General features: G+C 45.4%; 1 protein-coding gene across 6 annotated transcripts in view; it reads left to right on the top strand.

The window, feature by feature from the left end:
* Positions 1–14,670, top strand: part of LOC119401923 (GTPase-activating Rap/Ran-GAP domain-like protein 3) — a 594,089-nt gene that overhangs the window by 544,197 nt on the left and 35,222 nt on the right. For all 6 annotated transcript variants that reach the window (XM_037668951.2, XM_037668957.2, XM_049417628.1 and 3 more), the window contains 2 exons: positions 322–428; positions 6,850–6,965. In XM_037668951.2, coding sequence (XP_037524879.1) covers positions 322–428; positions 6,850–6,965 — 223 coding nt within the window. The remainder of the gene's footprint in view (positions 1–321; positions 429–6,849; positions 6,966–14,670) is intronic.

Consider the following 14,670-nt stretch of genomic DNA (forward strand, 5'->3'; position numbering starts at 1 on the left):
GGGGGATTTTCATGTAATTCAATTCCAAACCGATTATTTTGTCATTCTATCATGGTTTCCCGAAGAAACACCGTACCACCAGCTAACAGCAGTGCCGAATAATCGTGCAGTAAATCACAAGAGCGAGTCGGCATATGACGAGGAGAGTCATTTCATTATATTGTCCCAAGTGGGATTTTTCGAAGCCCTAACGGTATTAGCGTTTTTAATCTCTCACGCTGGTGCCATTTCTAAGCTCCGGGGATTCTTGCAGCGCCGGCGGTGCCCTGCAATCCCGCAAACAGCGCTACGCTCTGACGCCAGTATGTTTACTCCGTACAGGTTGTCTCTGTTCTCGGAAGAGTCTGTGCCGCTGTTTGGGCCGTCGCTGCCATGTCCTCCGGTGTTCCACAATCACCAGGAGTTCAGAGAGTTTGTGCTCGTTAAACGTGAGTAATTTTTTTTCTTTCTTACCGGAGAACACGTGATCGCTACTTGTGAGAATATCCGCGTATATATCGAAGCATTTGCGTGAGAATTATTCCGCATGACGAATTTTGTATCGCCAGCAGTATGACAGCTAAATTCTGTAAAACTGAGAGATTCTGATAGTTAAATGTTCCTTTGTTTGCTCTTGACACATGCCTGTGCCCATGAGTTTGGGTCCGTACTTTTAGATTTTTCGCACGTGTACCAGGGGTGTTTCACTATTTCGCGTGAATATTTTACGCAACTTGCAAATTATAGCTCACTAGTTTGCACAGTTTTGTCCTTGGGCGTATTTTTGTTTTCTCATTCTATCTGATACCTCTTTCTCTAATTTCTACGATTTTGCTTAGATACAAATATCTGTTGTCGATAGGACAGCGTCGACAGTCCGTCTATCATATGCATTAAAAAATTATATATATAATATTGCAAAGACGGGTACATTTGCTGAGACACCGATGTGCATATAGGTTCGTAATGAGCATCGCATGTACCACTCTGCTTCTGCGAGTATTTTAACTCTCAGACCACTATAAAGAGGAACACGACATCGATAATCCTACATCGTAGAACGCTACGAGGTCGCTACGCTGATCTCTACTCAAATCAAATGCGAAACGCAGGGTTACTAGTGAACCGACGTCGAAACCTCAGCAGCGTTTAGTAAATCCTGATGTCAACACTCTTGTTTCCTGAACACAATAGCGCCTTAATTATACTGATAGAGTGTCATATAAGCTAAAAGCAGTCCTTTCAGCGTGAAACGTAGCATGCTATGACTGCTTGTAACATTATTTTGTTTGAATTAATTTGCCGAAGGAAAAGAAAACGTGATAAAGGACCTGCGTGAACAACTTGCGAGAAGGCGTACGGGGGAGGGCGACCGCTGTTATAAGTGTCAATACCACCGCACTAGCGAGCAAAGAAGTGGAGGCACGTTGCATGCTGTTTACGTTGCCTATACAAGGGCTGTGTGTGGCGTTGCTGGGATTATTTCTTTGCTTATCAAGGAAACGGCAGTTGCTCATATTCGGATGCACCGCAGGTCCGAAGAGCTCACTGTTTGCTTAGACACGCACTGCTGTGTGCGCCAAGTGAGGAAAGATGCCGACGAGAGCCGCATGAGACGTAGCATTTTTTTTTCCACTCGGGCTCGGGCCGTGTGCGCTCTTCAGAGAGGTCATCAGCCTGCTGCTGTTCAAACTCGCTCGCCTGCGCATCATGCGTTACGGCTGCGTGTATGTACACACGTAGGGTATACGCTTCTTGTGCCCATCGCGCGCGCCCAGAGTTCTGCGTGTACTGCGATACAGCGCGGTGCTTGGCCCCCGGTCTCAATTTAATCGCTGAAAGCTGCCTGAATTTTTGAACAGCCGCCGCTGCCAAAGGTCGGGCTTTTGGTGCGCATCCACACAGCAACAACAGAAGTGCAAACAACGAACGCGGTGGAAGAGATCGACGTTCTCGCTACGCCCTTCGGTGCTCCTGCGGGGGACACGCATCCCTGGAGGCGGGCATGTACAAAGAAATCAGGGGGGATACGACGCGCAAAACTGAAAGCTCACCAGTACGACTTAAGTGTAGCATGAAAATAAGCTCCTGCAATTGGATGTCCTGAATCAGTCGTGCAGGGCCTCTCTTTGTGGCTCCTTCAATGCCCGGACGAAATAGCGATTTTTCGCCTGTTTTTATTGTGGTCTATTTCTTTTGCCGCTTTTCTCTCTTTCTCCCCGTTCGAATGTACGTGATGCGGAGAATGGCAGCACTGCACTCACTGCAGCTCTTCACATCGCACACGCTGCTTTCGCGGAAGCCAGCTCCGTTTTTCGTGAAAGCGCTCTTGTCCGGTCGTAAAACTTGGTTATACACTCGATGTTGGAAAGCTTCGCCAAGGGAGCGCATTCTATCGCAATAGCATTTACAGAGAAGTCGCTATGGTATCGGAACTAGGACGCGAGCAAAACGTTGATGAACCTTGACGTCAGGAGGCAGGCTGCCTTCTCCGCTTGACTCTCTCGCTCCCGTTACCACGAATCGACGTCCAGTTCGTTATTATTATTATTATTATTATTTTATTATTATTATTATTATTATTATTATTATTATTATTATTATTATTATTATTATTATTATTATTATTATTATTATTATTATTATTATGTTGTTGTTGTTGTTGTTGTTGTTGTTGTTGTTGTTGTTGTTGTTGTTGTAGATGGCGCACGTATCTTGCCACACTAATCTCTGTAAGGTCTACTTTTCCCGTAGCATGTGATGGTACTCTGCCCTGTAATGTCACCTTCTCGGCCCGTGGCAAGACAGCAGTTGTGCGATGCGCAGCGCAAAAGCGCTGTTGGCGTTCTTGAGGAACACGCAGCTTAACCTTTTTATGTATATATGTGTTTTTGGGACTGTACGTACTATTTGTGTGTATATGGTGTATATGGGATCCTTGTATAGTCATCACCCGACACCTGGAGTAGCAAGCCAGGCGACAAACCAGGCTAACCTCTCCGGGCATTTCACTAAAGAATATTATCTCTCTGCCCTGTAATGCGTCTTTCTACACCACTTCCCAGCTTATAAACAACTGCAGCACTTCTGGGTCATTCAACAGCCAGGACGCCAAACCTAGTTGAAAGCCAGCATGACTTCATTATAAACATTACGTAAATTTAGCAAGTGTTCATTGACAGGAAAAGATACACCTTCACAACAGCCTCCGTCTGGTAAAATGTCTCAATTTAATGGGCGCATTATCAAAAAACTCGACAGTCGAACCTTGTACAAGCAGTGCTGCCGAACGATGCTCAAATTAATTTCAATTTTACACTCTATTTGCATTGCCACGGCGCACGCAGTTTTTATGCCCTCGTTTGTTACCCTGGAATTCAAAACAAGAGCATCCTGAACTAACCCTTTGTGCGACAGCGGCACACATCCGTCCGACATTTCCGTCTGTAGGAAAAACTTTCTCCCACATCACCCGTTGCAATTAGCGCAACGACAAGTCACTCATATCTTACCTAAGTCTTCGTATTATCGGGTAAAAATCTTTTACTACACTTTCGAATGGCGGAAGTAGCGTTACAGTGACGTAGAATTTCGATCAATTTTTCATGATAGTTTCTTAATTTTCTTCTTCTTCTTGAGATAAAGAACCTACCAATCAAAATACCGAATAATTTCCTCTTTTTCTGGTTTTTCAGAGAGGTGATTTTATCTTCCAGTCATCACGAGTTTTTGTAAATTTGCGGAATAACTTGACCGATAAATGCATCGAAACAATCCCCCGCGATATTGCCACGCTCATTCGTCAGCGTAGTTGCAGATATTGGTGCGTGGAAATATTTTTCTTGATAGCATGTACCTCTTGAAAAGTAGGCGCATATTCAGGGACAACAACTTTACGCTACAATTTCGGCAGCCAAAGCAAGGACAAGCAAATGGACAAAAAAAGAAAGGGTTTTCTCATGCGGTGAAGTAAGCTTTACAGGAACAGACCACAGCACCATGACGGCTCACAAGAGGCGCAGGTGCAGGTGGTGTTCTACTGCTGGAATGAGACCCCCACAACTTTCCTCAGCACACCTTGAGAAGCGATACTCTGTGCCACTTGCTTCGGCCGTTTCATCCCAAATACCCATTGATGCAATCTCGAGATGGTGCCTTCATGAGACAGTGGGACAGTGTTTTCCCACTTTTTGAAAACACTCTCATGAGTCAGTGGGACATATATGTCCCATTTTTTTTCAGTAAACTACTGGCTTGATTTTGATGAAATTTGTTTTATACTATTTTTTGTCGCTTATATGAATCTACCACAGCCGGTTTTTATACGATCGTGTCAAAAATATAGGCAAACCCACAAAGGGCTAAAGTGCCAAAACGAAAATGCTGCCCTACAGCTGCATGGAATCTATATGCGTTTTACTTGCATTTAACTCTAGCGCGGGCAACTTTGTTCGGGTATTTTATAACGTTTAGCTCAAGAGCTGCTATTTAAGCTGTTAATCAAAACCGGCATGCTATCATTCTCTGCATTTTGCCGACAACCATAATGTGCGAGCTGACGCTTAGTTTTCAAAGCAGCTAGCAAGGCATTGTTTTAAGCCTGCGGAAATAAATGTATCCATCCTTATATTGCTTCGACCGTGTAATCTGAGCCCGTCAGCAAGGCGCACGTGCTGCGCATGACTGCCAATCATTTTTTTGACTCTTTGACTTGGATTTACACCGACCTTAGTGCTCTATTTCCGCAACACCGTTAGCCACCGGAGTTCTTGAGGCGCGTTCGTGAGGTTATATTAAAATCTACTCATTCCTGAAACGCAACGTACGTGCAGCGACTGCCGCTGCACTAGCGTCGTATGCGTGACGCAGTTCCCCGTATAGCCGTTTCGGCGTGCGGCACGTATAGAAATGCGAACATAGCGACGACGACGGGGGGGAGTGTGGGCCTCTCGTCCTACGTGACAGAATTACGAGAACCACGCGATCCGAGTCTCGTGTCTGAGGTGTCTACACTGAATCCATCCTTGCTAGCAGCGGTTGCACGCTGCGACGTGACCAGGCGTCGTTTCTACGCACGCACTGTTTACCGCTGCACGCGTGCCAGCGTCAGCACCGGCACGAACACGCGATAGCCTGCCCCTGTTCACTCGTGCGGCGCACTTTTCGTTTACCGTTCCTGTGTCATCGCTTTTCTATCCACTCTCTCGTACTTTTGCTTCACTTCGTCATACTCTTTCTGTTTTCGTGTTTCATCCGTATGCCACTGTTGCTTTTGGCAGATATGACAAATTATAAAGAGGTGTGACCCATTTCGACTTTCAATGTTGTAGAGCGGGGACTCCTCCCACTCTATGCAACGTGAGCTTCTTTCGCGGTATTAATTTTTTTTTTGTCCGCCTTCCCACTTGTTTCGTTCTTTCTTTCTCCAAATGAAAAGTTCGTAGGCGCAGAGAAACGGGAACTTGCGCTGACTAAGGCTCGGTTGGCATCGATCAAGTAAAGAAGGTGCAGCACCCGTGATTTTGCCGGCAGAGGAGCTGGGGTATGTGTATCTCTCGGAATTCTTAGCATTTCCCCTTCCCACAAATCGGCTCGACTGTGTTGTACCCCTGCAGGGGCAGAATGGCTCTACCTGACGACAGCTCACTCTGTGTAAGTGAAAAGCGCGTGACTGGCCCGCGTCGTACGAAAGTCGAGCAAAGGTTGGTTACACTTAAAATCGGACTCTGATACCCAACAGGTTCTTTATGCCTCTGTGAATCCGTATGTTCTAAAAGGGGGGATTCGAGGATCACTATGCCACGTTCTAATCGTTTCACAAATTAAATATTTTATTCCTCGCTATTCTTTTAGAAAGAATAAATCATCCACGAGCCAAGGTTCCGTGTTACCTCTCGCAACTCGAGACCCTTTTTTTTATCACTTCTGATGTAGTAAGTGCGCGCTGATTGTCTCTGCGTTCATCGTAAACAGTGCAAAGATTTGATTAAAAAAAAGACACACTGGAGATTCTGAAGATGCTGCGCCATAAATTCACGAACAAAACCTGCCTAACGGCATCGCGCGTTCTTTTATCGTGTTCTGTATTAAAAGCACCTCGGCGACTCGCAACTCTGGGCATCTTTGCTAAACTTATGAGAACCTGCGACACCAAAAGAAAAATGAAGACCCAGTCTGCATATTGGAATAATATGCGAATAGAGAAGCTTTAATCAAGTGATGTGCATTAACAACCAACAGCGATTCGTACAATTATGTTTACATTGAATGCTGCTTTAAACCTCATGGAATGTGTTTGCTTGTGTAATACACCACTCTCAAGATGCTCCGAAACGCGATCACCAGATTTCTACTGGTGCACCGTGTGAGATGTCTACGTAACCATGTTGAGAGGACGGAGTCCATATATAATACTGCTTGTCGAACGAAGGGAGCTGATGACAGGTGCATGCACAGAGACGTATGACGCAAGTGTTGCTACGTTTAAGTATCCTGTACCTTTTTTGTCGGATTACACACTCTATAGAGAATGGGCCGGGGAAGCAAAAAAACCAAGTGGCGTATAAATCAAACTATTTAATCAACGATAATCGAGTAAAGAATTAATTGGATACGGTATTTGATTAGAGCTCTGTGTGATTTAGAGATACGTACATATACTGACGTATGTTGGGTATACCAGAGTCATTTTTCAATGTGTAGAACAGACATGCGCTTACTGGTACACTCATGTAAGTCAGGATACGAGGGGGATATAAAAACGAAGAGGGTAGGCCAGGAAAGCTTCACTTTTAAGGCATCGAAGTTTATGTTCTCAACAGTGGCAATGCCGTTTGTGAAGTGTAACTGTCTGTACTTGGCTTATCGCAGTGATTAATGGTGAGAAGGCGGCCTTCAACACGCCAATCTTCGCCCAGAAGCGAGAGAGAACGCTGGACATGCTGATCAAGGACCTCTACAACGAGCACATGTCGGAGAGCAGGACGGTGAGCCGGCCTTCTTACGGCTCATCACGAGCGCTTCTTGTCGTCCTCATCTACGAGGGCTATTAGAATATGCAGTCGAAAGAAACAAGCGAAACACACAGAAGCACACGTGGAACGCTGTTCCATCTGAACCAACATGTTATAATATCGTTCAAGAACTCCCTCCACAATGTATGCGAATAATCCACTACTCTTCCGAAAGCTGCTCTGAGGAGTTCAACATTCCCTTACCTCGCGATCTCTGACATTGTGCTGTGCATGTGCGGTTAGCCTTTACAAAAATGTATGTAGACAGTCTATAGACTGTCTAAAAATGAGTTTAGACAGTATATAAAATGTCTAAATCCATTTTTGTAAGGGAGGATTCAGCTTGAACTAACTCAATACTCATTCGACCGCTTCTGACCCGCAGAGAAGCTTTTCACTCACTCGCGACTGCCAGCATTAACTTAAGAATTTATTTACCCAATCACTCGTTGGGCAACACTCTATTTCGAGTCTTTTTCTTTCTTTCCTTTTTTCTGCGTAAATTCCTGACCACACGCTATCTAGGGTCTTTATGGTATTGTTAAGGGTACCCTTGGGCTTTGTCATTCGTGTTTAGCGTAGCTATGATACTACGAAACTATTTGAACTCGTACGATGAATGAACTACTCTTTATGCTGGCAGTCAGGGAACTGGGAAATTGTGCAAGACCTGTGGTGACCCTCTCCACCAACTGAGGCAGGCCAAGCTGATCTTTTCCTGAGGGCGTTACATCGAAAACAAGTGATTTTGGCGTTAGCCTATATATTACACTCACGGGCGCTGCAACGTATACTAATTGTGCAGTCATGGCGTTAAACAACATATCTACATTTTTATTTCCAGTAGGAGCAATCACTTCGTTATTCATAAGTTCGTTCTTTATAACTTGCACCTCCACATCACTCACAAATTCATAATCTCCAATTGAATCGTCAGATTGTTCATGTAAATGATGGGTAGAATCAGAATCAGAATTTTATTAACACAAATACAGGAATATTACATGTTTTTAGTGTACATAAAGATGTCCCAAAGTCGAGGACTGTATCGGGACCTCCTGTATCGGTTGGGCGAGTAATGCTTACAGCCAATCCACGAGCAAGTTAGCTGCGCTACTTATTGCTCTAGGCTACTGTGGTGGTTACCTTACAGATTGGTACTTCACCTTATGCAGTTCAGGGTCCGCATATGCAAGAAGCGTTCCTATGCTAAAATTATTTGCAAGAGCAGATGCTAGCAAATCTTGATGTTGGACGTTTTTAAGTGGCCGTATAATGCAAAAAGTTCGTAAGAATGAAACATTTGATGAATTTGGCCGCATATCACCAATGGGAGTGAATTTTGATTGTGTAAAATGCGAGTAAAGTTCATAAGAACTCCACTACGGCGTCTCTCATAATCATATCGTGGTTTTGGGACCTAAAACCCCAATTATTATTATTAAATGCGAAGCATTTCTTAGCGAACCTCTGGCACTTTGAGCGTTTCTATCTACGTATCTATCTATCTATCTATCTATCTAGCCGCCTACGTCTGGGTGCTCTCACGATCGCCTCCTTAACTTGGTGTAGACCAAAATTTGCATGGGAGGATAAGAGGATTTGACGAATATGATTGCCGGGTCATTACAAGAATAACATCAAAATCCTGTCGCATACGTCGTCAAACCCTTCCCACTAGGCACGTGTGGCACATACCCGTTTACTACGGGCCGTGGTGTACGGGTATGCGCCACAGGTGATTGACAGTTTATATCTACCCAGGAACGGCGAGAACAGTCATTGGTAACCTAAATGCGAGAGCGTTAAGGGAAACCGACATCGGCAGCGTTGACTAGACGAACGTAAAGAATGAAAATTACGAACGCAGCAGGAATCGAACCCAAGCATTCTGCGTGGCAATCAGGTATTCTACCACTGAGCCACGCCAGGTCTATAAACTGGTTTTGAAAAACAGCCTACGCAGGCGTGATGTCAGTGCAACGTCTATTGTGGTTGTGGTGCTGGCTACATAATTTTACACTCTAAAGAAAAAGGGAGCGAGAATGGAGCAACGGGCTCCGTTCCTCCTTCGGAGCCGCGACTTTCTCCTATGCGGACGATTTACTCGTCGCGCCCTCTTGCGGCAAGCGCCAAGGGAGGAACTTTTCTCCTCAACCACGTGACTTGCGCGCGCGCGCATGCGCACGCCGAGTTAAAACGTGATTCCGTGCTGCGTAGAGCGGCTGCCCTTTCGCGCTCACTCGGCAGCCTCAGACCAGACTATCAAGTGCTACCGATCTCGGCCAGTCGCGTGCAATTACTTGTACCTAGGATTGATGCGAGCAACACACGAGTGACGTTCATTGTTTTTGTTCTATGTGTTGAGTAACGTGTGTGGCGTTTTTTTTTTTCTTTTTTTTTTTTAGGCTCGGAGTGTGCGCGATGCGCCGCATACTTCCGTGTGTCTCGTGTTGTTTGTATACGTTTGCGCACGATCTGCTTGTCATATATACAGTAAGACCCGCTTCACAAAACAGTCTTGTTTTAATGAACACCTTAGACTGTACACCTATAATTCAACTTTTTTCGGCGGTAACATACTTGGCTAGAGCACGCGTTTTTAGTTTTACACAGCACTTATAGCACTTATCAATACAACAAGCAATATAAAGAAGCATGAAGGTTAATTTTTACAACATTTTAGCAAACGTGATACCACTGGACAGTGCATGCGTGAAAGTACGATAGCATATAATTGCTGGAGTTTGACGTGTCGAAACCACCGCATGATTATGAGGCACGCCGTAGTGTGGGACTACGGATTAATTTCGATCAAATGTGGCCGCCGTGGCCGCATTTTAACGTTAACCTGCATCATATTTGGAAAATAATTCAATGACTTCTGTCAATTACGCCAAAATTCTCAAGCACACGCGTTTTGGAATACTCATGCCATCACTGAGAATTAGGACCGACTTATGCACGCGTGCAGTATGTATCTCTCGTTCTCAGGATTTTGCTTTGGCGTGCGAAACTCAACACAAAATGCGCTTCTAATGACAGCTGTGCACAGTGGGTAATCACTAACACTCTCACTCACCTTTGTGAAAAGAGTATTCCAAATCTAACGCAAGACAAACCACCGCCACAACGACAACTACACAGTTGTCGCACAATGACCACAATTTCACACGCGAGGCGAATACCGTGACGTAACAGTAGCAGAGCAGCATGTAGGTACAGCGTACTGAAATATTACAGAACACGTAGTGTGGGTAGCGTTCTTTTCCATAATTCGCGCGGTGTAGCGCCAGTTTCTCTACTCAAGTAATCGAGCTGCCGCGACGCCAAGAGCCACTGACTCTCGAAAGACCACCGTCCGGTGCGAGGCCATCTTGTATTGTTTCTTCGCACGACCCGCGTTTTAACGTACGTATACACAAATGTGACGGCCGTACCGCATCAGAAGCATTGTCACTGAAGGGCTAGCAGTTGAAAGAATCTATGGTCCATCGTCATACTTGTGGTCAACGCATGAACAGAATGTGAACAGATGTTAACGCCAAACCTCTCAACGAAGTCGACGCGACGAAGGCGACGGAATCTGAACTATGTTGCCGATGTTGCGCCCTCACACAGTAACTATTGAAAATAAAGAAATCAGAGAGAGAGAATTCATCTGTGGCCGCTGTCGGAAGATGGCGCTACTTCAAAATGTCGTCGGAATGGTATGAACGGTTCTCGATATGGTCGTTTTCGCACTAACTTAATCAACTCTCTGTAATTATATTGTTCATTATCATGCGGCTTTAGATTAACTGGTGCGCTTGGCTAAGCCATAGCTACTATTTAATAATGTCGGCGTATATTGCGACGCAGCCATGAAATCGTAAAGAGTTGAAGAAAAATGACGCATCTTTGTGCCACCATGGTCCACTGTAATTCAGAGACTATATAAGGGCCAGCGCTTCTTAGAGGGGTATGTGTAAACGTCTGTACGTATGCGTCTGTAGTGAATTGTTTGTGTTGTAGGTTTTATATATGCGAATGAATTGTGTATGTATTGAATTAAAAGTGCGTACTACGTGTCTGCCTAGTGAACGTGTGCGTATCAACTTTCCGGTGTCCTTGAGTAATACGTGAATGGGCATACCTCCCCGGGAATGCCGTGTGCAGTATCAACGTACGTCGCCTCAATCAGAAACAACTTTTTTTTAGTATTGTTTAATCCCTCTAGATGGCGCCAGCTACCACCTACTTCGCGGCCGCGGCGCTCTCATAGCTCCACCTACTTATATGAAGTTCAACATCTATCTATCGAAACTATGCTCTGCTGCGCCGGGATTTTGATGCGACAGAACGTACATTTTGGAGGCACAAATGCGTGGATAAAGTCGCTACACCGTGTGACGCTTCGACAAATAAAGACAGCAAGCCTAATGTACAGTCTCCGGGTGAGAGCCCCTTTGCAGTATCTGTCTCTTTTAAAGTGAACGCCGTCTGGCTGTCCGAGCGAAACGTACGAGTCCCGTCGTTCCGTTTCGCGAGGTTTTCATCACTACAGGTTTGTCTGCTAGATTTTATTGTCATAGCGTTCGATATTAAGCTCAGCGGGACCGTTTTTTGTGACTGCCAGTGCCGCATACTCTTTATCAGTCGAGAATCGATGCGCTCGCTAGGCCTAAATCTATTGCTCGCTTCACTGGCTTGGCGTCAGCCATCTTGCTTTTGACGGTTTCTCCATTGAAAAGGGAGGAACGGTTTCTCCATTTGAAGATGAACATTGGGGACATCGCCGTTTCTCCCTTAAAGGAGAGAGGGTCACTCCATTTTTTTTAAGAGTGTACAAGAAAGCAATAAACACCACATGATACTCCTACGATGTGTACTCCTACGATACAGGCGTCATATCAGGTTAAAGTCTGTAGTTCCAGTGTTGGCACGGCTTTTATAGCAGTCTAATGAACATTACGTTTGTATTCCTATGATTCAGCAAGCTATATTGAAGCATTGCTCGACCCCGGTGGAATACATTAAGGAAAGTTGCATATGATATCCACATCACCGCACCGTAACATGCACTTGATGCACCAGAACGACGCAGTGTCCTCTTCAATTCTTACGAGGCTGGGCGATGGCCTCATGCTGACCGAGGATGATGCCAGATTGATTGACAGCCGCTTTGTAGACTAGGCTACGCAGGCCACATACGCCCAGGTAGTCTAGAAATACGACAAACACCATCCATTGATGTTGGTCTACGTAGCACTATCCAGGCCTACCAGCCTCGTCGGCCTATACCTCACCAACGCGAAGGGTGGCTTCAGGTTCCGACATGTCGCCGGCTCTGTCGACAGACAATTTGTCGATGAAATGACCGAGGCGTCCACGAATTCCAATAGCTCTACTATACCACATACTTCACCACACATGGACCCCTCGTCACCACGATCACGACCGGATCCTATAACAAGTCATGACCAGCTGCTGGTGCTCACTGATCACGGTGATGATGCCCTTGTTCAAGAACTGTCAAGAACTTCTTGCACACATGCACACGGGTTCGTGAAACGTGCGTGCATTCTCGGGACACGTATAAGCACTACATATCAGCTTACCACTTCTCGTGTTGGTAATACCCACGTTGCCGTTGGCAGCGTTACCCAACCGTAAACAACTGGTTATATAACACATATGCGGCTCTTGAACATATACACGTGTGCGTATAAAATTTATACAAATCATTAGCGTCATTTTTTAACGTGTCGCTCAGTAAAAAAAGTTACGTCACAGTCACGTACCCACCGCATGCTTCGCATAACATCGACTCCCACGGTACGTGGGATCTGCCGAATTTTATTATTATTATTATTATTATTATGATTATTGAAGTTCATAAGACGTCAGGAGATGCAGACTTCATCGAAGCCGACCGTGACTCGCGCGAAACTGACTGCTAAGCAAGCATGGAACCATAGCGTCGTTGACTTTATATTGTGTCATACTATTACTGCGTATGAACGTATACTCTGGCCACTCGCTGATCTTGTTCAGTTAAAGGGGCCCTGCAACACTTTTCCAAGTAGCCATGGAATGGCTTCACGAAAGGAGCTTATTGCCTCACGAATCGACTGCCGCAAACATTTTTAGAATCCGTCCAGTACGTGCGGAGTTGCAAAGATTTGTCGCACGCTGTAATTGCTTTCTTTCTTCTCTTGGTCCAACGAAAGCGCTGGAAGCTAAACAAAGAAGGATGGCACGGGGGAAGAAGGTACGCGCCTCGTGATCTCGAGCACTTTTTTTTTTTCTTCGAACGCGCGGCGTACTTACGGTGCGATCGCGCGCGCGCACGGGTAAGTGACGGCCTCCCACGGCGGCCGCAGTAAGTACCAAGCGCGCCATGTTCAAATGGCGTGGCCAGTGGCAATGACGCCGTTAGCATCATTTTTGTCGAGAGAAAAGGAAGCGCTTTTTGGGTGACTTGGAGAATTTATTCTAAATCCCAGGTCGCGTGCTGCGCTATAATGTTTGGCTCGCGTGTTCTCTGGAGCCTCGACTACCGATCGGCACCGTTTCCTGACCATGCTGAAAAAGTGTTGCAGGGCCCCTTTAAAGGGACACTAAAGGCAAATAGCAATTTATGTCAGAGAGAAAGCTCAATGTATGACGACGTCTAAAACGGCAATATTATCAACAGCAGTGCCCTCCTTACCGAGAAATTAAGCTAAATGTATCACACGATGAGCGCCACGAGCGAGACATTTTGAAAATGATCCCGATGACGTGAGAGAGTCCGACTACAATTAATTACTCGTAATCAAACTAGCTGCCATAAAAAAAAAGAACCTTCCGTGCATCAAGAGACGTAATAAAATTCTGCTTGTTCGTTTCTGTTTGATTCTTGGAAAAAAGAACCTCTTTGGCGTTGCCATGGGAAACGGCGCGCGTGGTTCAAAGGTTCCGTTTTCGCCGAACTGCGCTCACGCGGTCGCATCTCAGTGGTAGTTTCGGTATCGCGTACTGCCGCGTGTGTTTTGCGCACTCGTGATAGTCGCTCTGACTATAATCAGTTCGACAAAATGCCGCATGCATGTGATGTTGCCCGATGCCCGAATGGTGCACGCCGCCGCGCAGTAAAGGCGGGCAACGTTGGTCACGGCAACAGTGACGTGTGAAAAACCGCTTTCAGGCGAATTATTTGAAGTGCGCTGACGCGATGCGGACCACTAAAACGTGATTCTATTTCAAAATAAGCACTTCCTTGGCACAAAAATAGCACTACGATGTTTCTGGACCGCTATTTCAACAATCAACGTCGACTTAATATTTGCCTTTAGTGTACCTTTAAGGGAGTCACCAGTAAAAAAAAAACATGATTGATCCCTCCGTCATAGGAATTGGTATAGCAAAGTGAAACGCGTCTACGCAGAAGTAGTTGAATGTTTATTCTACATTGATATACGAGAGCTTGCACAATATCTATTGGTGTTCGGCAGCTCACCACTTCATGTGGACGCACCAACGCTTACGCTTGGTGGCACATCTCCATCACGACGATTAACGTCCATGATCATGATTAAAACTTTGTGGTAGCTGTATTAGTCAACACACACCTGGACACAGCATATGGTGAATACCGTGGAAAGATGGCTTCAACATGTACATAATGAACACTAGTGCTCAACATGCACTCTTT

The sequence above is a fragment of the Rhipicephalus sanguineus genome, chromosome 1, assembly GCF_013339695.2.
Source record: "Rhipicephalus sanguineus isolate Rsan-2018 chromosome 1, BIME_Rsan_1.4, whole genome shotgun sequence".
NCBI lineage: Eukaryota > Metazoa > Arthropoda > Arachnida > Ixodida > Ixodidae > Rhipicephalus > Rhipicephalus sanguineus.